This window comes from Acomys minous, assembly GCF_964271855.1.
Source record: "Acomys minous genome assembly, chromosome: 13".
In the NCBI taxonomy this organism is placed as follows: Eukaryota; Metazoa; Chordata; class Mammalia; order Rodentia; family Muridae; genus Acomys; species Acomys minous.
The window spans coordinates 58,192,369-58,216,478 of NC_140495.1; the positions used below are offsets into that span (position 1 = coordinate 58,192,369).

The 24,110-nt window shown below is 48.3% G+C and overlaps 1 protein-coding gene across 4 annotated transcripts; it reads left to right on the forward strand.

Annotated features, from left to right (window-relative positions):
- The first annotated feature begins 982 nt into the window (after window positions 1-982).
- On the forward strand, window positions 983-23,383 carry LMAN2L (lectin, mannose binding 2 like). 4 transcript variants are annotated; one of them, XM_084755138.1, is made up of 9 exons: window positions 983-1,206; window positions 2,494-2,612; window positions 6,245-6,362; window positions 7,289-7,371; window positions 16,770-16,802; window positions 17,726-17,887; window positions 17,971-18,085; window positions 21,798-21,917; window positions 22,192-23,383. In XM_084755138.1, exons 1-9 carry the CDS (start codon window positions 1,023-1,025, stop codon window positions 22,332-22,334), a joined length of 1,077 nt encoding a protein of 358 aa, XP_084611264.1. In that variant the 5' UTR covers window positions 983-1,022; the 3' UTR covers window positions 22,335-23,383. The 4 variants fall into 4 exon arrangements, with proteins under 4 accessions (XP_084611264.1, XP_084611265.1, XP_084611267.1 ...); XM_084755140.1 differs by having other exon boundaries at window positions 1,187-1,206; window positions 2,494-2,583; XM_084755139.1 differs by lacking the exon at window positions 16,770-16,802.
- Window positions 23,384-24,110: the final 727 nt, after the last annotated feature.

The following is a 24,110-nucleotide window of genomic DNA, read 5'->3' on the forward strand; positions in this document are numbered from 1 at the left end:
GTTTTTTCCTAGACAGGGTTTCTCTGCATAGCCTTGGCTGCCTGGACTCACTTTTAGACCAGGCTGGCCTCGAACTCACAAAGATTCACCTGCCTCTGCCTCCCAAGTGCTGGGATTAAAGGCATGCGCCACCATGCCTGGCTGGTTCCAGTGTTTTTAATAGCTCAGCAAACACTTAATTTCTATAAATGTCATCATGCAATGGTTGATAGTCCTTGTCAAGTCTTTCATACATTTTATAACTTACCAGCTGTTTCTTTTTCTTTTCTTTTTGTTTGTTTGTTTGTCTTCTGGTTTTTTGAGACACGGTTTCTCTGCTGTAGCCTTGGCTGTCCTGGAACTCGCTCCTTAGACCAGTCTGGCCTCGAACTCAGAGATCCACCTATCTCTGCTTCCTGGGTGCTGGGATTAAAGGTGTGGACCACCACGGCTTGGAAGCAATGGTTTTCTTTCATTTAATTACTTGGGTCGCTCTCTAACTCACTATGTTGGCTTTGAACTCTCCACCTTCCTGCCTCAGGCTTCAGGGTGCTGGGATCACCGAATGCTCGGCCATATCTTAAGCCAAATTCTTTACCAACAGAGCTAATCTTCAGTTCCTTTCATTTATTTTTATTCACTGATTTGTCTATCTCTCCTTTCACTTCTTTGTCCTCCTGACTGATAGCATGGTGGTCAGGTAGGTACAAATAGCAGTGACGTTAGAACATTTGCTTGGGATCAGGGAAAAAGATGTCTTGCCGCTTTAAATATACTATAGAACGCAGAAACAAAGTAAGAATAACTGAACTAGGAGGGCTGTTGGAGTCTAGGACAAAAGCAAAGAAAGGAGTCTAGACATTCGGCAACGCCCCTTGCCTGGGTTGGCAAGGCAACTGCTACCAGACAGCCAATCGGTGAGATACTCACCTGTGGGGGCGGGGACTCGCCAGAAGCCAATGGGAGGTCGGGCCGATGGTTCTGCAGGCCAATGGGTTGGGCCACGGGGCGGGCTTTTTGATGAAGGGCCGGCGGTGGGAAAGATGGCGGCGGCTCCGAGACCCTCCTGGTGGCAGCAGTGGCGGCGGCGCTCGTGGGCTCGGGACGGGTTCAGGCTATGGCTCCTTCTCCTTCTGTTGGGGTCCGGGCAGGGGCCGCGGCACGTCAGGGCGGGCCAAGCGGTGGAGTATTTGAAACGGGAGCACTCGCTGTCGAAGCCCTACCAGGGTGAGGCGCCCGGGGCGAGGTGGTCGCGCAGGGGAGGGCATGGGGGATGCAGCCACCAGCGGGACGGACGGGGCGCCCTCCGTGGACCCCCGCTGCTTTGAAGAGCCCTGTCCTAAGGACGGGGGTCCGCCCCCACCCCCGCCCCTTTCCCAGCGCTAGAAGTTTCTAGTAGGTCTAGTCAGGGCTCTCAGATGTCACCAGTGTCAGGCTCAGAGGAAGGAGTATTGGGAGTTGGGCAGAAATATATGGAGAGAGAACTGGGAATAGTGAGGGATGATTGAGGACCGCTAGCGATGAACCAGTGTCGGGATGGAGCGGGGTGATGCTCTCGAAACAAAGCAGGAGAAAGAACCCGGGTAGAACTTGGTCGGAATAAGAAAGGAGGAAAAAAGTCTGTTTGCTGCCTATAACACCTGCTCCGTCCCAGGCCGCAAGCCTTGATGATGAAAGAGGCTGGTTAGCTTTGCTCTCTTGAGGGATTTCTAGGTCTCTAAAGCACAGCTCAGCCCCAGAAAATTGACACAGGTGTCTACAAAGAAAAGAAGTTAGTGCAGAAAGCTTAATACGAATTTGGTGTTTCCCCCCACACAGAGCTGTGGATAGGGGGTAGCAGAAAGCAAAAATTCAAACTGCAGAAAGCTATATACACTGTTACTAAGATGTTATCCTTTAGCTGGTGTATGGGTACCTCCTTTGTGTTGGTCCCTGCTGATCCTATGGGTTAGACTGGTTTTCACCCCGGAGATACTTGGTGTAAGGGGCTTTTGGGGGGGGTGCGCCAGGGGTGGGAACCAGCTTCACACTTGAAAGACTGACTTTAAAAGAAGAATGCAATTAAGTCCATAGGCTTTTGAGGGTCAATCTCTTTTGGTATAAATGAGAACATTCTTGTCCTTGCCTGGTGCTAAAGTCCACTCACACGTACAGAGCCTTTTTAGGACACCCAGGGTGCTAACACAAGTCCTAACAAACTGTGGTGGCTGTGTCATGCATAAATGCCAGCTCTGAGATGTGTTGGGGTCTTCAGCTGAGGGACTTAGCTTTGGTGTGGTGGCAAGTTCCTGTGGTCCCAGTAATCCAGGAGGCTGAGGCAGAAGGATTGCTTGAGTATAGGAGTTGGAGGTCAGCTGGGCAACATATTGAGACCCCATTTCAAAAAGGGGAGGGGGGAGGTTTATTCATTAACACTAAAGGAAAGAGGTGTAATGGCTCCACCTTTCGTAGGGTCTGTGGTGGCTTTGTGAGCAATTGGTGAAGAGTGTGAGCTGATGTATTCCCTCCCCGTAGGTGTGGGAACCAGCAGTTCTTCGCTGTGGAACCTGATGGGCAATGCCATGGTGATGACGCAGTATATCCGCCTCACTCCAGATATGCAAAGTAAACAGGGTGCCTTGTGGAATCGGGTGGTAAGAGGCTTCCTGTGCTAGGTCCCTGAATAGCCTAAAAAAGCTCACAAGTGACTTGGCTTACTACCTTTTCCCAGTGGTTCCCAGCTGGAGAGATGGCTCAGCGGTTAAGAGCGTTGGCTACTCTTCTAGGGGACCCGGGTTCAATTCCCAGCATCTAGATGGTGCCTCACAACTGTCTGTAACTCCAGATCCAGGGTATCCAACATCTTCACACAGACATATATGCAGACCGAACACCAACACACACAAAATAAAAATAGGTAAATTATTAAAAAAAGTTAAAAGTCTTTAGTTCAGGGATAATGGTTAGCATCATAAAGAAATCAGGTCTTTCTTGCTTACCCTATTAGAGCAAAAAAATTCCTTTTCTCCTTAACCTGACATACCACACTTAATATTTAATAGCTTAAATCTTATTTAATTACTTTAATCAGAAAGCTGTTGTTTTGTAGCTATTACTGTTGTTGTAACCCAGGCTGTCCTTGATAATAGCCCAGGCTAGCCTCAAAGCTATCATCCTCTGTGTCAATCTCCTCCCCACTCTAGATATGGAACTAAACATCCCAGCCTGGGCAACAGTGGGACACTGCTGCTAAATAAATACATTATGAGGCAGAGCATGGTCTACAGAGAGAGTTCCAGGACAGCTAAGGCTACACAGAAAAATCTTATCTTGAAATATAAAAAAACAAACAAGAGAGTGGCCGGGAGGGAGAGAGAGAAAGAAATACATTTACCCCAAACTTACTTCTAAGTATCCTTTCCTTCTTTCAGTCAGAAGTTTGTTTCCATATGAGAATCACTTTGAGCGGTTCAGTCATTGCCCTCAGAACCTTTTCTGGCTACCATGTCTTCCTTGAGTATGGTAGCATGAAGTGCACACCTGGAGCGGTTGGCTGTGACTCCGTGCAAGTGCGTGATGATCCTTTCTATTGTCCAGGCCCTTTCTAAACATTCACAGCCTTGTTACTTTTCTGAATGACTTTGGCATCCTTTGATTTTTCTCCTGAGTTCCTGTAAATGATGGGGCAACATCTTAAGACTTCTGTTGATGCTGTGAGTGGATCTCATAAAAGGAGTGTTTCAGCCTGGCGTGGTGGCACACGCCTTTAATCCCAGCACTCAGGTGGCAGAGGCAGGTGGATTGCTGTGAGTTCGAGGCCAGCCTGGTTTACAAAGCAAGTCCAGGACAGCCAAGGCTGCAGAGAAACCCTGTCTTGAAAAACCAAAACAACAACGACAACAAAAACCAAAAGAGGAATGTTTCTTTTCCCTGCTCATTTTTCTCTAAGAGTTGGGGTAAGAGTGCTTTTCCTGGGCGCCGTCTTCACAGGCTGGTTCGGTCACCTAGACTGCAGTGCTGAGAGTCACTTGACTTTTTTTTTTTTTTTTTTTTTTGAGACAGGGTCTTTCTGTGTTAGCCTTGGCTGTCCTGGAGTCGTTTTGTAGACCAGGCTGGCCTCGAACTCACAGCGAACCGTTTGCCTCTGCCTTCTCCCGAGTGCTGGGATTAAAGGTGTGTACCACCATGCCCGGTTCACTTGACTAACTTGATTCTGATCCAGCTTGGCTACCCAGACACCATGAGCCCCAGGCTGAGGCTGACCTCTCAGTTGTCTTATGACTCCACCTGCTAAGTTGACTTCATAGTGCCTGTTTGACTTGCCTGTCTGAGTTATCAGAATGTAATCAGACAGTGGTCCTGAAAGGACTGTGCAGAGTTTGCTACAAAGGTTACAGGGCCACATGCTCTCAGTTTCACTGATGGGCTCTTGTGGGTTATTAAATTATGTACAAGGCTTAATAACCTCAACCTATAAGACTCTCTGATACCTGTATTCTTGAGAGAATGAACCAAGAAACTCAGGGAGGCAGAGGCACATGGATTGCTGTGAGTTCAAGGACAGCCAAGGCTACACAGAAGCCCTGTCTCGGAAAACAAACACAAAAAGGAACGAAAGAAAAGAAAAAGAATGAGCAAGGAACTGTTTTTGAGTAGGATACATAGTGTGAGCAAGTGGTTCTCAAATTTTGCTGTCCACTGGAGGTGATGCCTGGATCCCAGCCCAGAGATCCTGATTTAATTAGAACAGGGTGCAATTTGGTTGTTGGGTTTTCTTTTCTTTCTGTTTGTTTGGTTGGTTTTTGATTCTTTTGAGACAAAGTTTCTCTGTGTAGCCCTGGCTTTCCTAGAACTTGCTCTGTAGACCAGGCTGGCCTGGAACTCAGAGATCCGCCTGTCTCTGCTTCCCAAGTGCTAGGATTAAAAGCGTGCGCCACCACTGATGGCTTTTCAAACATACCGCAAAGTTTCAGAACCACTCCTAAACATCACCCTGAGCGAAACTGGATAGCATTGTGACACCCAAGGCCGAGACTTAGCGGCAAACGCCTCTTGGTTCCCCATGGACTTCTCTGTCATGCCTTCTTCTCAGGGCCGCTGTGCTACCACTAGTGACAAGACAGCTTTCTGCCTCTGAGATTTTTCTTGTCCTGAAAGCTAAACGAGCCAGCAGAGAGATAACCCAAAATGAAAGGACAGAATAAGGCAAACTATTGGAGCCATCAGGGCTCCCTGCTGAGTGAAAAACTGTCCAGCCTCTTTTCATTTTGACCCTGTACTCCTAATACTAATTCTTTTGGATGATGTCCCAGAAATTAAAAACAAAAACCTGAAAATGATCAAGCAGTGTGTTGCTCAAGGCCCAGAACAGTCTGTTTGGAAAGCCTTTGGCTGAACCCTTCCTCCCCTTCTTTCTTCACAGCAGATTTTGACTAGCTGCCTCCCCAGACCAAACACTGCACTTACCCTGTTTTTCTCTGAAAACACTCTTTAAGTGTGTCACACTTAGCCACTCATGACTTTCTGTCTTTACAAGGTTTTGACACATAATTACAAAACTCAGATGTTTGAGTGACACCTGTCTTCTCAGTGTGTCTCCCCTCACCCTCCCCACCCCCGATGTTCCCAAGAGGATGTCCTAGTGGAAGGAGATGCTGCTGCCTCTGGCACATTTACGCTTCCATCCGTGGGCACAAGGGTTTGGGGACTGCAGCTTACAATTGTTCTCTTGGGAGCTCTGGCTTGCCCCTCAGCTTGGCAGAGTGCCATGGTTAGCTAATTAGAGTTCTTCACAGCATCTGCTAATTATCCCTAGAAACCTCTGTGTGGGCCTTAGCTCTTCTTTTTTTAAATGACCGAGGCTTTGACCTTTCTTTGAAACCTAGCTTTTTAGAGTCTTTCTGTCAGAGGAATAGTTGTCTTACGTTGCAAACAAGTATTTTTTAAGTGAACCCTCTTTCCCCAGTTGGCTGAGATGCACTTGTGGGAAGATGAGGGATCATGGCAGACCATGTGCCTTTTCCAGCTTGCGTGTACTATCCTGTTTCGGCTGGAAGATGTAAAGATAATCGGGTGGTTTATTTGTCTTCTCTACTCAGTACCTCAAGCAGTTGAATGGCTCTGTCTGTTTAATTTTATGACAGAGTACTCCCAAAGCTTTAGATTTCATTTTAACTTTGTAGTCTTCTTACCAAAGCTGCTTTCTAAGTCTGTAGCTTGCTGCTGCAGGATTTGTGGGTTTCTAATCCCATGGCCCTCTCTTACACCTCTGTCTTCCTCGTGTTAGCCGTGTTTCCTGAAAGACTGGGAGCTGCAGGTGCACTTCAAGATCCACGGCCAAGGGAAGAAGAACCTGCACGGGGACGGCTTGGCAATCTGGTACACAAAGGACCGCATGCAGCCAGGTATTAGGGACCCTGGGCTGCCCCGCAGGGGTGTGGCAGGCCTGTTAATTCCTGTGCCCCTCCTTCTAGTTCTCCCTCCCCCGTGGGGTCTGTGAATAGTCTCTAGAATAGGCCCTGAGTCCTGAGCAGGCTGGCCATGCCTCATCCTGGGATGCTTTCTTGCCTGTTGGTCCATCTGTGTTTTCCTGTGAAGCCTGGCCTTTGGCTAGCTGAATGCACTGCTCCCCTGAACACTGGAGGCTGGGGAGCTGCTTTCTTCTGGACATACACACTCAACCATCTCAGCACTTGAGTCAAGAGAAGAATTCTCTGTTTTCCTTGCTGTTGTTGGAGCCAGTGCACCAAATGGATGGCAGGCTGAACTGATTTGTCCTGATCTCTCCTCTTTTTTTTTTGTTTGTTTTTTGTTTTATCCGAGGGTTTCTCTGTGTAAGTCTGGCTGTCCTGGACTTGCTTTGTAGATCAGGCTGGCCTTGAACTCACAGCGATCCTCCAGCCTCTGCCTCCCGAGTGCTGGGATTAAAGGCGTGCGCCACCACACCCGGCCTGACCTGATCTCTTACGACAAGAACTAGAACTTGGGAATTCAGTTCTCTCTTGGGGGCATAATCTTCACCGAGTGTTTGTGAAGCAGAGTCTGTGGGTAGTGGTGCCTTAGCAACCGTCTGCATCAGGGCCTTAGCACAGCACAGAACAAGCTTCCTGCGGCCTGCCTTCTTCTCCTGCCTCTCACAGCAAACTGCCACAGCTGTTGGTGGGCCCGGCTGTAGGTCATGCACCTTGCTGAGTGCTCTGATGTGTGTGTGCGCTCATTTTAGGAAGTGTCTGGGAGTCATTTGAGTATCACCTTTTCCTCTGCCACAATATTACCCCTTTGTCAACTCTTGGCTTTATGTCATTGTTCATCATCTGTTCTCTCTCTCTAGGCCCTGTGTTTGGAAACATGGACAAATTTGTGGGGCTGGGAGTGTTTGTAGACACCTATCCCAATGAGGAGAAGCAGCAAGAGGTAATGGCGAGTGTCAGAGCTTAGGGCAGCTGTACTGATGTCTCAGTCCTTTCCCTCAGGAGCACTGTGTAGGCGGGAAGGGGAGAGACAGTGAGGGGCCCCATCTGTTGACCTTCAAAACCTAATGACCTTGGTAGGGTTCTTTTTTTTTTTTTGTCTGGAAAGAACTGTTTTTGATCCCAGCAGTCCTTCAGGAATAGCTGTCAGCCTGGGTGTTTTTTTCTAGTGCCAGGCGTGTCCTCACTGCTTCCCATAGGCAGCCTCTGGAGCTGAGCGCTCTTAGCTGGTGGTGTCTTGGCTCCTAAGTTAAGGCCAGAACCCAGGGAAAGATGAGTGCGGGGCTTTTAACCATCAATGTACTCTCTTCTGCCTCTTCCTGCCCTTTCCAGCATCTTTATCTTTTCCGGCAGCAGTTCCCAACACTTATAAGAAAGGGTTAAGTAAAAAGAAGTTGATGAAACAAACAGCTGCATTTATTTATAGTAATAAGGTCTCACTATTTCACGCAGGCTGGCCTTGAACTAATTGAGATGTTCATCCTCAGCCTCTGAGTCCTGGGGTTACAGATGGGGCACCGTGGTGGAAGCAGGGTCTAGACATCATTGCAGAGGGTTCGTTAGTACTTGCTTACACTGGCACAGGACTGTGCCTTCTCTGTCCTGTAGCACTGCTATCAGAGGGTCGAAGAATGACAAGAGGTTGTTGGGTACCCTACAGAGGGCAGATGGGAACAAAGATGGAGATCACTTACATCCCCTCACAGATTTACCAGGAAAAAATTGTAAATGTGTAAATGTGTGCAGTGACTGCTGTATATGCCGTACTCAGGTGTAACGGTCAGAATTTCCCACTGTTCACTTTAGAGGGGCTGGAAAGTGCGACCTGTGTTAGGTGAGTGATCTTCTGTTGTGGGTCAGGTAGAGTTGGGTTTCCCTTTCATCTGGGCTCCTCTTCCTATTTTTCTGGGTACTTCAAATCTTTGCTAGACACCATGGCCTGGGAATTAGCAAAACCAGCATAGTCTCTGTGCTCCGTAGAGTGGAGGTTGGTGGAGACTCTGGGCACTTTGAGGACACAGTAGACTGACCTGACCTTGAAGGGGCAGCAGTAGTGGTGGCTGCAGACCTTTCTCGGGGACATAACATTTACACCGAGGTTGTAGGATAAGGAGCCAGTGTTGGCTGTGGAGAGAAAACATACATTGAGGCGGTGCTCTGAGAGGGGACAGGGCGTGTAAGGAGTTACAGAGCATCAGCTAGAGGCCAGAAAGGCCAGCGGCCAGCAGCCTGGCTGGGCTACACGGTTCATGGGCTGCATTGCTTACTCTTCATTCTCTTCCCTCCTAGTCACACTAGCTGCACTGAGTGGATGTTAGTTGGGCTGTTATATCGGCACCAAAGCAATCACAGTGTGGCTCCTCTTTACCAGTGAATAAACAGAGTTGTTTTGTTCAAGGTAGCAGCCATTGTAGGGCCGACCTGTCCTGGTGCTTTACCTCTGCCCACCCATTGTCTCCTGTCCGCTGATTTCTTTCTTGAGAGAAGAGACATTAGGTCTTTTCGTTATGTGATTTCAGTTCTTTGAGTTTCTATTCAGACCAGAGAAGTTAGAAAATTGTCTTCTTCACCTCACCCCCAAAACTGGGGCTGTCTCAGAGGATAAAATCAAATACATTTTCTCAAGGCGTGGTTCCCTTTGGTTTCCCCCACAAGGGTGCCTGGCATGGCTCACAGGTGTTGTTTACCTGTAGCAACTCTTTGTTGCAGCTGTTACCATCTCTGGTTTATGAATAAGAAACTGAAGGAGAAAGCCTGTGAAGCTTGCTGGTCATAGGTCTGACTCCCCAGACTCCTCTTCCATTATTATGGCTTCTTAGATATGGTAACAAAAGTGGAAGTGACAGAAGGAACCATAGGCACATTGGGCTTCACTAAAAGTAATGACTTGGTGCTGGAGAGATGGCTCAGCAGTTAAGAGCACCAAGTCTTCTTGCAGAGGACCCAGGCCTGGTTCCTAGTACTCACATGGTGGCTCACAGCCATCCATAACTAGTTATGCAGATCCCATGTCACCTGCTGACCTCTGTTGGCATGCATATGGTACACAGACATACACACAGGAAAAACACTCAAATGCCTAAAATCAATCTAAACTTAATTTTTTAAAGTAATACCTTACGATCTTCAAAGCACGCCGGCAGGAGGAGGGCTGGTGTTATAGCTTAGTAGAGTGCTGGCCTCATGTGCACACGGCCCTGGCTTCAGGCCCCAGCACCGAGAGAGCACCCAGCAAGTGAGGTCACCTGGAGGATGGGAGAAAATATATGCAGATCTTACTAGAGACCTTACTAGAATATAAAAAGAACTATTGTACAAACAAGTATTACAAACTCAATACAAGGCAGGCCAATAAAATAATAGGCAGAGGGTCTGAATAGATGTTTATCCAAAGAAGATGAATAAATGGCCAGTAAACACGAAAACATGCTCTGTGTCATCACTTCTTAGAGAACCACAGATGGAAGCCGTGAGGTTCTTACAGCCATTAGAATGCGGGTGCAGAGATGTAGACACTGAAAGGATGTGGTGTCATTTGGAACCCACACACACTGTTAGTGGAGATGAAAAATGGTACATCTGGAAAACAGGCATTTCTTCAGATGCCTAAAGATCGAGAGTCTCTGATCTGCTGAACCCACTGTGTATGTATAGCCAAGAGAAATAAAAGCATCTATGAAAAAACTTGCACACAGATGGTCATAGCAGTCAAAACATAGACACACCTCAAATGTTCACCAGCTGAAATATAAGGATTGCTCTAAGTTCTGACATGGGTGACTCTTGGTTATGTGAAAAAAGCCAGTCAAAGACTGCTTATTGCGTGAGCCCATTTCTACAAAATGCGGTCAGATCCACAGAGACAGGTACAAGAGTGATATTCAGGGCTGGAGTAGTTAAAACTGTCCTGGAGTGATGATAATCGCCACTTCAGCAAATGCCACGCCCACTTTGGGTGGATGGGGCGGTCTGCGGCTTTTCTCTTCTTGTGTTGATCTAGAAGTGGCTGGGGGATGAGTCTGCAGGCTTTTGGCGCCCTGAGCCAGTCCACTGATGATCGTGTTTCTTGTGTGAACCCAGATGTTGGTGAACACTGCGGGGAACTTGGTAGCATCCTTGCAGCACAGATGTCTTCATTCAGTTGAAATCAGAGTCTAGTGACAAAAGACTTCTGGAACAACAGCACGGAAGTACAGCTGTTGGCAGGCTTGGCCCTCAGTCTTGTCTGTGACGTGTTTTAGCCTAACCCCCAGGAGGTAGAAGCAGCTGGCTGGGGAGTGACAGGAACGCTCTCCAGTCGGCCCTGATGAAGCATGGAAGTTGTGCTTGAGGCACTCCCTGTATAACTACTTAACTGCACCACTATATATGTTCTTTTAACTGGAAGAAAATTGACACTAATGTCTTACAGACACATCCCAAGCAGGGCAAATTGTGATAGAACGCATGCCAGAATGTGGAGGGCCCTGGGCTCGGGCCTACGTAGCACTGTTCTCTACACACACATGCACGCGCACGCACACACACACACACACACACACACACACACACACACACACGGCACAGAACTGCAAGCACGCTTGTGTACACCTTGTATCGTAGCACTCCCCTCTACACACACACACACACAGCATAGAACTGCAAGCACACTTGTGTACACCTTGTATTCCCTTAGCCTTTATCTTGATTTTAAAAAAAAACCAAAAACTAAGCCCACGTGGTCTTTGGCCCAGGGAATCCTTTTTTGTTTGTTTGTTTTTGAGACAGGGTTTCTCTGTGTAATGGCCCTGGTTGTCCTGGATCGATTTGTAGACCAAGCTGGCCTTCAACTTAAGAGATCCACCTGCCTTTGCGTCCTGAGTGCTGAAATTGAAAGCATGCGCCACCACCGTCCAGGGAAATCTTTCTCAAAGGAATGCTGACTTCTTAAGTTTTCTTGTTATAGACTTAGATGCAGTTCCTGTTCTGTTGTTTGTTTGCGTGCTTTTTCAGTTTCTTAGGTCATGATGATGCTCAAGTCTATGAACATGACTTAGGGCACCGGGAAGAAGCACTTTCTCCATAGCCTTTGTTTGAGGAGCTGAGAGAGCGGATGTCAGAGTCACTGAGTTAGTGGGAGGCTGTTGGGGTCATGTGGTGACACTTTGGCTGGTTATTGCCTGCTGAGGGTAGCATGGGCTCTCAGTTACTTGGTGTCCTTTCTGTGTGGGTCATCGCACAGAGGACTAGCTGAAGAGTACTGTAGGGCCTGCAGTGCCAGGGCTGGGCAGGGACAGCTAGAAGTGGCATCAAGTGCTGCATTCCCTGTCTGAGGGTTGACTTGCAAGGCTTGGGAGGAGCTTGGCTCCCAGCAGCATTTAGTTGAAGAACTGTTTGTTACTACAGAAAATCCAGAGCAGCTGGGCGTGGTGGCACAGGCCTTTAATCCCAGCACTTGGGAGGCAGAAGCAGTCAGATCTCAGTGAGCTCGAGGCCAGCCTGATCTACAAAGTCCAGGACAGCCAAAGCTACACAGAGAAACCCTGTCTCAGAAAAAGAAAAAATCTAGAGCAGGAACAAATGAAAAGTCACATCATATAACAACTAAATGTCTAAAAAAACATAATTGTGAAAATCTGGGAGCATAAGAGTATGAACACTAGATTCCGATTGATCTTCATTTTGGAAAGAGTTTTAGATTTATAGATTAGTAATTCATTCAGAGTTTTAGAATATACTCTACTGACACTACCTAGGCTAGTATCGAACTTTCTGCCTCAGCCCTCCGAGTAAGCTAGGATTATAGTCATATACCGCTTTTCCTCCAGCCTGTGTCCTTTTTCTTTTTCTTTTTTTTATGGAATGCTTCATGAATTTGCGTGTCATTCTTGTGCAGGGGCCATGCTAATCTTCTCTGTATCGTTCCAATTTTAGTATATGTGCTGCCAAAGCGAGCACCAGCCTGTGTCCTTTGGTGTGCCTCTGCATGCCCAAACTTGCTCACACGTGTGCATTTTCTTTTCCTCACCTAGCTAAGAGTAATTGTTGAACATTGTCTCTTTAACCCTAAATACTTGTGTATTTAAAAAAAAAAAAAAAAAAAAGCAAGGACCGTTGCCACTCACACCCAGCATAGGGGAATAAAAAATGAGGAGCATATTGTTACTGATCTTCAGGCCTCAGGCCTACCAAATGCCCCAGGCCCCACTTTCACTCATTGTGTTGTTACAGCTCTCTTGTCTCTGTCTGTCTGTCTGTCTCTCTCTCTCTCTCTCTGTCTCTCTCTCTCTCTCTCTCTCTCTGCGTGGGGTGTCTACATGTGAAGGTCAGTGAACAGCTTGCTAGAGTTGGTTCTTTCCTTCCACCCTGTGAGTCCCTAGGATCAAACTCTGCTTGTCAGTCATGGTGGCGAGTGTCTTTCCCCATTGAGCCTTCTCCCCACCACCCTTCTCCCTTCGTCTTTAGTCTGGAGCCGCTCTGCAGTGTGTCTTTGTGCTTTGGGGTCTGTGAGCATACTGTTTACACACCTGACTTCTCTGGAGCTAAGTCACTTGGTTTCAGACCTGGGTTGCAGACAGTTCAACTGTTACAGGTGCCTGACACCAAGTGAGTTTGGCCTCCGGGACCCAAAAGGTGAAAGGAGATTACCAGTTCCCTCAAGTTGTCCTCTGACCTCAGAGTGCACACCACGACACATAGGCGTTGCCTTTCCCTGCAAAATAAATACGTAAATGTAATTTTAAAGATGAAGGATTGAGAATTGAGTGAAAGCATGTGGCTCCGCCACTGAGCAGACTTAGTCCTCAATAAATGCTGTTCCTCCACTAACTGCATCCTCAGGAGCACTTGGCAGCTGTCTTGGCTGTAGCTGTCGGGGCAGCCTTCTCTTGTCTTTCCTTTCCCTATCCTCTTCCTCACAGCTTCCTGGAGCTTAGCAGTTTGTAGCAGGCGTAGGCTGGGAAGCCCTGCCTGGAAGAGTGGCTCCTGTGTGCTAGTGGGTAGGTGTGGCGTGCTGGTGTCAGGGTCCCCACCCGAGATTCTGAATAGAGAGGGGAGTTCTTCGATGTGCTGAGTGTATTGAAGTGGGTTTTAGGAAGTTATATGGTCCTTCACTTTTTGCTGTGAAAATATGCTTTTGTAAAATGGTATTATAGATAACTTTTTCATTGCTATTAAAATGCAATTTAAAAAAAAAGCAAACAGACTGAGCCTGTTAATTCCCAATGTTTCTGGCCATCTTTCCTATCTATGTCATCCAAGGAAATTATTCCTCTCAATCATGAATGTTTGGCTTTGAACAATCGTTAATATAAAAATTCATCAATTTAGCTAGTGATTGATTAGATTTTTATTGACTTCCTCCTGAATGCCAGGCACTGTGCCAAATTGTCCACCCATTTCATCTCCTTCCCATAGGTAACACTGTGAATTTACACATCATTCTCACTTATTGCAATAAAAAAGAGTGATGCAAAGGTCACAGAGCTCACCCAAAGGTATGCAGCACTAAGCAATGTAAGGTGTTTAGGACCCAGCCCTCTTTGTCCTCTGTGGTCTTTTTTGTTAGGTCAGTCATAGTCTATGTGCTTTGGGCCTGTAGAATTACAATATAGAATCCATAAGTTCAAAAGTTCATGAGACTCTTTTTTGGGGGAGATGGTGGGAGAGAGGGTTTCATGTAGCTGGTGCTGGCCTGGAGTTTGCTGTGTAACTAAGGGTGACTGTGGACTTCCAGACATAGGCTGCCATGGCCTGTTTGGGGCTAAGTATCCAACATGGCCTTGTGCATGCAGGCAAGCATCCTGCCATCTAAGGTACATCCCAGCTCCCTTATGAGCATCTTTCTTGGTCTCCCTGTCTCCTGCCTGGTTCTCATTCTCTAAAGCCAAGTGAAAGACGTTGATTTATTAAGAAAAGTGAGGAAACTCCTAAGAGTGGGAGAGTCCAAGGAGGAACCATGGGTATCTTTTTGTTTTGTTTTTTCAGGACAGGGCTTTTCTGTATAGTTTGGCTGTCCTGGACTCAATTTGTAGACCAGGTTGGCCTTAAACTCACAGTAATTTGCCTACTTCCGTCTTCCAAGTGCTGGGATTAAAGGTGTGTGCCATTGCACCCAGCCATGGGTATCTTTTTAATGAGGGAATGCTGCGCAGTTAGCTGGTTGAAGGTCATTTTAAAACCATGCTCCATAGTACAAAGTTTGGAAGCATTCCCTGTAATATAGTCAGTATTCACTTGGACAATAGTGGGGGATTTTCTTACTGCTGGTGACTCTGAAATTAGGAATGGAACACCAGCTTGCCTAGGTCGGTGTGATTCTTTAGCATTTGGTTCCAGCTGTGGGCTGTTTTCCAGGGACTCTCAATCTGCCACCACGTGAAATCAGTGGCTACCCAAGAAACACTTTTAAAACTACCTAGAAGCAGAAAATGGGCTGGCATTGGCTGAAGGCATCGTGTGAGTTGCTGAAGAGACTGTACCTTGGGAGCCATGGAGCTCAATCAGCGTCATCTAGTGCAGTGTTTAATTCTGATGGCATGTCATGGTCTTCCTGGGGCTGGGGATGCAGCTCATTTAGAGAGCTTCCATAGCAGGCGAGAAACCTAAATTTGATCCCCAGCACTGCATGGGCCTGGGTGAGGTGGCACATTCTTTATTCCCAGCTTTTGGGAAGTGCAGGTAGGAGATGAGAAAGCTTGAGTCATCCCAGGCTCCACAGAGTTTGGTGACAGCCAGAGCTCCATAAATCTGTCTCAAAAACTAAAACCAAAAAAGAATCCCTCTGCCCCGTGCTAGACTGCTGTGAAGGCCTTTGACTGGGCACCCTCATGTGTACAGGAGAAAGCTCCTCCAGGTCGGCTCGGGGACGATTAGATGTCACACCAGCCTTGGGGAGAGTTGAGTTCCCTTGACTAAGGATTGCTCTCTAGGCATTCTAAAATTCTAAATTAAACTTACGATAGGAAGTGATAAACGAAGCAAATCTTAGGGTCATCAGAGCACCCCAGGGTATTTTTTAATCCCTTCCTTTCCTTAGTTAACTGAAGTCATAAGCTTTCTCAGAATCCATTTCTGAGAATTACTTAATAACATGCTGGCAATTACCTTATCTAAGTGACAGTTGCCTAAGAGTAAGTTTATGGTGGCTTAATCATCCGTGGATGGACTGCATGCCCCTCGGGGTCCTGTTATGTTCTGCCAGTGGTTCCCAACATCTGGGAAGTTTCTTTAGTGCCTCCCCACCCTCCGTACCCTGATGTGCTGACACTCTGTCTCACCTCACGCCAGCCTTTCCCCACTAGCCGGGTTTCAGGTACGCCTGTGTTTGGCGAGTTCTCCATGTGCCTACCTCTTGTTCTTATGCTGCAGATGGCATGTTGGACTTCCTCTAGCCACCCGGGTCCCAGCTCAGAGCCCGTCTATCCCATAACCCGTCTGTCATACTGCCTTTCTGTTTTCACCATAGCAGTTACCACTGGCTGAATTAATTATATTTATCTGGTTGCTCTCTGTCTCTTCCACTCTGGGTTAGCTCAGTGAGAGCCTATTAGACCCCAGCACTTCCAACAGTGCTTACTAACCCTCATAGGTGCTCCCTGAGGATGGGAGGGGTGAGGGCTTGGGGATCGCCTCCCCCACCATCTTTTGATCTTTTGAACTGGGCTGAGCGGAGCATGTGAGGCTTCCTCTCAATGCTGATAGTTGAGAGCTGTAGAGATTTGCTTAGGCAAAGCTAAAGTGCCCTCAAGCCCAGTGATTTTCTAAATCGTAGCTGTGCTCCCACGGAGCTCCGCCCTGCCCCCATGTTGTAGGTTAGTGTGACAACAGTGATTTGGAAATGTATGTCCACGAGGTTCAATTAGGGGGAAATGATCCCTTTGGAATAGAGTTAATCTCAAGGTCTCGTACAGTGGGATTTCTGCCTTCTGGGCAAGAGCTGTGTCCTCAGACACTGAGCAACTTAGAAGAGTTCAGTCTTTTTCTGTCTCTACCCCCACCCCAATGCTATAGAAATACAGTGGTCTGGGAGACATAACCCAGTAGTGTTTAGGCAGTGCTAGGTGTCTTTTACAGAGGTCCCTCCTTGGGGTAGAGAGGCCTCTAGTAGGCTCCTTGAGAATCTGATGACAGCCAGACAGCCTCACAAGTGCCTGTGTGTGGACTTTGGCATGTATTGTGAGAGCTTCAAGAACGTTCTGAATGAATGCCCTTTGTGGACCCTAAAATTCTGATGCGGATTTAGATGGGCAATTCGTCCACCACAGCAGGGTCAAAGCTCCTCCAGGACTGTCTCTTTCTGACTTGGTCTCCTGTGTTCTGTGTCCTGTCTTGTTTTTGTAATAACCTGCTGGACCCTTTCAGGCCCAGAAGAGGCGCTATTCTCCAGGAGTCCAGGTACTGGGTTCTTGACTCACTATGGCCATTTCTTGCTGCTTAGAACCCTCATGGCTGTTGCCTCAGGAGTTCCGAGTCTCTGGTCTTGACTGCATTTTCACCTTGCATGTTGACTGTCTGGAACAGTGTGGAGTTTGTCTAAGGAGCGGCATGCCTCCTGTCCCCTCCCCTTTCATCCCCCTGTCCCTCTCCATTGACTTGCACTCGGATCATTCTGGAACGGTTAGCTCATCAGTTGTGAGGAGGAGTTTGCCTGTACAGCTCTGGTGGGGGGAAGGCATCTCTTACATAGTGGGGACCCGAGTAGGTAACATGGGAACCTTTACGTTTTCCTGGATGTGAGATGTTGCCCTCTCACTATTGGCATTCTTGGGGAAAGGTCTGTGAGGTCTGGACTGAGTGGTGGTTGTGGCTAGCTAAGCCCGCCCAGAGCCTGCTCCAGCGTGCCGTCTGGGTTCTGGCTCATTAGCATCCTATACTGGTAGGGGCTAGAGTCTGAAAGGAGCTCTCCAGACGGGGAAGGGTCCCCTGCCCACTCAAACAGGTATTTTTTTGAATACCTGCCGCGTGTAAAACGCTTTGCTTGGGCAGAGGGATAGGGCTGAAGTGGAGACCTGGAAGGTAATTGATCTTCCTTTTCTTCAAGAAGCACGTGGGGAGAATGGTATTTGTCTGTAAACAGGAGACTCATGGTGTGTACATGTCAGTTGGTGATTGCTGGGAGGAGCAGGGTCTTGCAGGACCACTTCAGGTCTACCCCAGGTCTGGAGCAAGGAGAGTCACTAACACCAAGTGTGCAGTTCCATGTCCCTGTGTGATCATGTGTGGGTCCTCCGGCAGGCTGAGGTGGGTGGTTTGCTGTACTCATCGTCTCGCTGTTGTGCAGGCATTGCTGAGTCTCCTTTCCCTGCCCTGTGTTCCAGAGGGTATTCCCCTACATCTCAGCCATGGTGAACAACGGCTCCCTCAGCTACGATCATGAGCGGGATGGGCGGCTCACGGAGATTGGGGGCTGCACAGCCGTTGTCCGCAATCTCCGATATGACACCTTCCTCGTGATTCGCTACGTCAAGAGGCATTTGACGGTGAGCCTGTCTCGGAGCCATTGGTGATAGGCTCTGCCTTTGCTCCTGTGGCCTGTCCCTGAGTCCACTTTCCTTTGTTCCAGATAATGATGGACATTGATGGCAAACACGAGTGGAGGGACTGCATCGAGATGCCTGGGGTCCATCTCCCCCGCGGCTATTACTTCGGCACTTCCTCCATCACTGGGGATCTCTCAGGTATTGCACTGTTCTTTCTCTCTTTGCCTCAATTGATCCCTTTTGTCAGGACCCAGGTTTGATGAGGACTCCACAGAGGACAGCTAAATGACAGTGCTGTGGGAAGGCACGTGGATGGCTTAAGAATGCTCCACAGAGCCAGGTATGCACTGTAATCCCAGCACTCCAGAAGCAGAGGCAGGAAGACTTCTGTGAGTTTGAGACCAGCCTGGTCTACAAAGCGAGTCCAGGACAGCCAAGGCTACACAGAGAAACCCTATCTCGAAAAACCAAAACTAAAAGAAAAAGAACGTTCCACAGTCTTGTCTGGATCCAGGCTCTTTGGGACAGTTGTATCCCAGAGCTGACTCAGTGCGTGTGCCCTCTCTTTGCAGCTCTTCCAGCCTGTGTGAACGAATGCCTTGCTTCCCTACCTCTTCCTGCCTTTCCTGTTGTCAGGCTTCTTGCCCCGCACTCTCCTCACAGAGCTGCCCTTGACCCCATCACCCTGTCCTAACCAACTCCCTGTCTCTTTGTTCAGAGTTTTGAATGGAGCATGTGTACAAGTTTGCCAGCCACCTGCCTCCCCCCCCGAGCTGTACTTAGTCCTGCATCTGTCTACTTTGCCTCTCCGCCTCTCTTTGATGCCCACACACTGTAGGGAGCTTTTACCCTGTCTTTTTTCTGAACAGCACTGTCTGCCTCCTGGCCGTGCTCTGGCCTTTCCCTTTCTTTGACCACTCTTCAGCCCATTTCACCAGCACTCTGAAGCCCTTATGTCTCCTGGTTGACATGCCAACACTGTACCTAGTTTTGGTGCAGGCAGCCAATATAAAAAACAAACTCCTAACCTGTAGAAGTATAGTTTTGTTGTTACTAATGTTGGCTCTTTGCTCATTTATTTGGGTTTTAATTGTTTGTTTTAGTTTTGAGTTAGTTGTGCCTTGTACCCTGGCCTTGCGCTAGTGATGTAGCCTGTCACAACCTTCTACGTGCTGGAATTACAGACACCCACACCACCACACCTAGCATGGTCTCTCTCCCTCTCCCTCTCCTTTTTTTTCCTTTCTTTTTTGGTTTTCCGAGAGAGGGATTCTCTATGTAGCCTTGCCTGTCCTAGACTCAACTATTAGACTAGGCTGGCCTCGAACTCACAGAGATCTGCCTGCTTCTGCCTCCCTGAGTGCCGGGATTACAGGCATGCACCACCACACCCATAGTCTCAATTTGTTGCGAAAGGTCAGATATTTCACAGCTGACCCAGGCTTTGATGTCCCCACTGTAGAAAGCATTGCCCTTGCTTTGTTCTGAAGGAAGGAAGGAAGACAAAGAAAGGCAAGGGAAAGAAAAAAGAGGAGGCCAAGGCAGGCGGTTCTCTGGGTTTGAGGCCAGCCTGATCTACACAGTGAGTTCTGGGGCAGCCAGGGCTACAAAGTGAGACCCTGTCTCCAAAAGAAAAGAAAGGGGAGAAGGGAAAGTCAGTTTTCTGCTTAGCTTCTTGGTTGTTTTATTTGTTTCTTTGTTTTGCTTTGTTTTGTGATGGGGTCTATGTAGCCCAGGGTGGCCTAGAACTTGCTATGTAGCCTTGGACCTCAGGATCTTTCTGCCTTAGCCCCTCAAGTCCCAAGATTACATGTGTGCTACATGCCTGGTGTGCCCTGGAGTTTTATCCCGTCCTGTAGTTTAAACTCAGTTCTGACAGCAAAAGCATTTTCTAAGTGAAGCTGAAGAGAGTTTCTTCTGCTCTGGGCTTGCTGGGGACTGCAGCAGACCACGGAGCTATATGCACTCTATTCCAGGCTCCTGGCAGCAGGCAGCCTTCAGGGAAATGAGTTCTCACTGTCAATCCCTGCTGAAGGGAGCAAGGCTTCCTCAAGAAGTAGCTGACACTACGTCTGAGGCAAGAAATGTTACAAGCCTAGAACTTCTCAGAAAAGCCAGGAGGGCCATGTGTGATGCACATGCCTTTAGTCCCAGCACTCAGGAGCCAGGCAGGTGGATCTCTGTGAGTTCCAAGACAGCCAGGGCTACACAGAGAGACCATGTCTCAACCAGCCAGCCAAACAAAAATTTTTTTAAAAAATTTATTTATAATTATGTTTACAGTGCTCTGCCTGCATGTATGCCTGCAGGCCAGAAGAAGGCATCAGATCACATTATAGATGGTTGTGAACCACCATGCAGTTGGTGGGAATTGAACTCAGGATCTTTGGAAGAGCAAGTGGTGCTCTTAACCACTGAGCCATCTCTCCAGCCCTCCAAACAAATTTTTAAAGAGCCTAAAACCAACTTGACTACAAAAAAGCCAAAAAACTTGATAAGAGAAGTTGGGCACAGTGGCTCACACCTACAATTCCAGCATTAAGAGAGAGACAAGGAAAGCACAGGTTTGAATCTGGCACCGGGGCTACAGAGTGAGACTTTGTCTCATAAGACCCAACAGACCAAACAACAAAAAGGAGAGAAGTAGGGCTGGGAACGGTGTCAGACACTTGGGTTCCCAGGATTCAGAGGCTGAAGCAGGAGGCTCATCAGTTCAATGCCCACCTGCGCTACACTGCTAAACTCTGTCTTACGTATTTGTACCTACACACAGAGAGAAGAGCCCTCTTGATCTTTCTAGTAGCATTAGGGAGATCAGCATCAGAATCCCAAGGAGCCACAAAGAAAAGAGTTCAGAAGAGCAGCGTCTTTCATGAGAGTTGTCTCGGCCTGACTGACCAAGGCCTGGTAGCCAGATAGTGGGAGACCGGTTTGCCTCTGTCCCCCTGTGCATGCGTGTGCTCCTGCTCCACTAAGAGGGCGCTGTGGTGCTGCTGTGCCTCCTCTTACTGCTCAAAGGTCTGAATGTATTCTAGGAGATTCAGTTATGTTCAATACTTTTTAAGGTTTTACATTTTTTGTTGTTGTTTTTGTTTTTCAAGACAAGGTTTCTCCTTGTTCCCCTTGGCTGTCCTGTGCTCGCTTTGTAGACCAGGGTGGCCTCAAACTAAGAGATCCATCTGCCGCTGCATTCCCAAGTGCTGATTACAGGTGTGCACCACTGCACCTGGCTAAGGTTTTATATAAGTAATGCATTTTTGCCAGTAAAATCCATAGAATATATCCAATTCCTTATTCTTTTAGATGAGAAAATGATGAGGCTTTAACTTTTTAAAAACATTTGGTTTTGTTGGATAGTGCTGTTGTTGCTTTTGTGATAGTCTCACTCACAAGGTAGCCCTGGCTGGCCTGAGTCTCATGTATAGATCGAGCTAGCCTTGAACTTGCACCCTTTCTTCTGTCTGTGCCTCTCGAGTGCTAGAATTACAGGCATGTTCCACCACGCTTGGCTTTTCTTTTTTAGTTAAGTGCTGGTACCACAGGCATGCACTATCACAGGGTCTTATATGATACTTTCTTTGATGTGTGTCACGTATTCACTGCCCCAGCACCCTGTCTTCGTGGTCCTCCTGTGCATCTTCCGTCCCTGCAGTCTGTCCTCCCTTTATATTTAAATCTACATTCCCCAGAAGAGAGAAAGCGTGCTGTCTTTGCCCCTCCATTACCTTGTTTCCATCTCCTTCTGTTAGTCTCCTTGCTCCCCTGAAAACAATCCCTCTACTTTAGATTTCAGGGTGTCTTGTGGTCACCCCTGTCAGTGGGTAGAGGTGGCTTGGATCAGAAGCTTTAAGCGAGATACTAACTCCTGTTGAGGTAGCTGGGTAATGCTCCACCGCCCCTTTTCCTCTAGATAATCATGACATCATTTCCATGAAGTTGTTTGAGCTGACCGGAGTGAGGACCCCAGAAGAAGAAAAGCAGCATCGAGATGTGTTCCTGCCCTCAGTGGATAATCTGAAGTTGCCTCAGCGTGAGTGTGGGATCCTGGGAAACGGCCTGTGGTCAGGGAGGAGTCTGGGGTGACTGTCACCCACAGCTGTCAGCTTGGTCCTCCCCTCCTGTCCTCTTACAGGCAAGCAGCAGCAGGTGGCCTGCTTCCTTTTTAAATTGAGCCATCTGGAAAGATGGGGTTTGGGGCTTTGGCTCCCCAGAAGTGGGTTTCAGAAACCGGGGCCTGGACAACCTATTGACTTACTGTAGGGTGGGCTCCAAATTCCTTACGGCTTTTTCTCTTGCTTCCTCAGTGACAGTGCCACCAACGCCCCTGAGCGGCCTGGCCCTCTTCCTCATCGTCTTTTTCTCCTTGGTGTTTTCTGTGTTTGCCATTGTCATTGGGATCATACTCTACAACAAATGGCAGGACCAGAGCCGCAAACGCTTCTACTGAGCCTGCTGCCATCAGTCCCTCTACCATGTTTACCTGTGAGGTGTGGTCTGAGCACATGGCCTGGCAAGTGCTTGAGTCGCCAGCTGTTGTTCAGGGACTGTTCTGTCACTGGAGCTTCGAATGCAGGGACCCTGCATTCTCACGGTCACCCGTGGGAACAGCTTCTCACTGGCTCAGGACACCACCTGCAGGGCCGAGCAGCTGTGATGTGCCTTTCCCTGACATCCTTCCACTTTGGAGTGAAGAGACATGGAGAAATACATATTGTGATGCCCAATTACAGCACTGGTAGATAGCCCAAGCTGGGCTGGATGCAGCAGCCTTCTGCTTCGTCCTCAGATTCCCAAGGAGAAAACCAGAGCTAGTTTTTGTCCATGCCTCTTTCTACTTGAGGAGCTCCTTGGCTATCTGGATGGAGAGTTCTGCCGCACCTGGCTCTCTGTCTCCCTCCACTCACTGTCCTCTTTGTGTGCGTCCTGAGCTAGGAAAGAAGTTGCCCTCACATTAGGTGACCCTGGGCTCGCCACGTTAGCTCATTGCTTCAACCTCTGCTCCCCGCTGGGTGGGTCTTGGTTTTGACTCTTGCTGTGTCTTCAGCTTTCCTAATCAGAGCCTTTCAGGCCTTCGGATGGTGTGGCTAACTAGAAGCTTGGACAGGTTCACAGACGCCGTGAGATTAACTGTGAAGTCAAGCAAGCCTAGGTGTGCCGCAGAGCCATGATGGCCGTGCCTGCCGTGGGAGGTGCTGAGGACCCACCGGAGCCTACTTAGTTGCATGTTTTGTGTTTGTCATGATTCTTGGGATCCTGCTGTCTTCTTATTCCCTGGACTTGGACACGCCCCAGAGAAGATCTGGCTTCTTAATGAGGAGAAACAGTTGCTGCTCTCATGTTACTAATCTCTGAGAGCAAAAGACCTTGATCCTCTGAGATTTGCCACTGAGTAGCACAGCTGAGTGCTCTTGTGTGTCACCCCTAGTACACTGCCTTATTCTGCAGATGTCATATGCTGCTCACTGTCTGCCCTGTGAGTAAACTGGTTACAGGCTAGTCTCCCTGGAGGGCCTGAAACTGAGTTTTCTGTAGCCCAAGGAAGTAGCCCATGGCTGATGAAACCAGTCCTGAGTTGTGCTCAGTGGCCTCCTTCTAAGGATGGGCTTAGTGGGGAGGCTCCAGTCTTTTTTCTGAGCCTCAGTATGTCAGCTCTCACCTTGCCCATCCCGGGGGTTGGGGAAGCCCGTCCCTCACCCCGTCCACCTTACACAGGGGAAAGGCTCGCCCTTGCTGCTGGCAGCTTTTCATTTTCTCAGGCCTCTGGGCTCAATTAGCATAATGTGTGCTGCCCTTCCATGGGAGAAGTAAAGGTGGGGTGCAGAAAGCCTCCTAACACTGTCCCCCAGTAGCAGAATAGCTTAAGGGGAGCCAGGGGACAAACTGAGATATAGAGATGGCCCTTAGGGCCAGGAGTACTGAGAAGAAATGATAGTTTTTGTCTGTTTTGAGCTCAGAGGGAGGATGGATGGCCCATGTAGTGGAAGACCTAAGTGGGCTGTTGAGGGGACTCTCACAGCAGTGGGACTGAAAGGATTTGATCATGAGAGGAGAGAACAAGAGCCAGCTGTGTGTGCTGCTGCTCAGAAGCACCTTGATGCTTTTACTGAAGGCCAGAAGATTCCATCTATAGTCCCCGTAGCCTGGGAACCAGTCTTTTGCCCTTTGAGAACCGTGTATAAGAACACCACCCCTATCACGCCTTTAATCCCACACTGGAGGCAAA

Bases quoted from the DNA above. Each gene is read 5' to 3' on its own strand.
- LMAN2L (XM_084755138.1), top strand. From the start codon at position 1,023: ATGGCGGCGGCTCCGAGACCCTCCTGGTGGCAGCAGTGGCGGCGGCGC. The intron at 6,363-7,288 runs GTATTAGGGACC...CTCTCTCTCTAG, and splicing joins AAAGGACCGCATGCAGCCAG to GCCCTGTGTTTGGAAACATG. The intron at 21,918-22,191 runs GTGAGTGTGGGA...TTGCTTCCTCAG, and splicing joins TAATCTGAAGTTGCCTCAGC to TGACAGTGCCACCAACGCCC.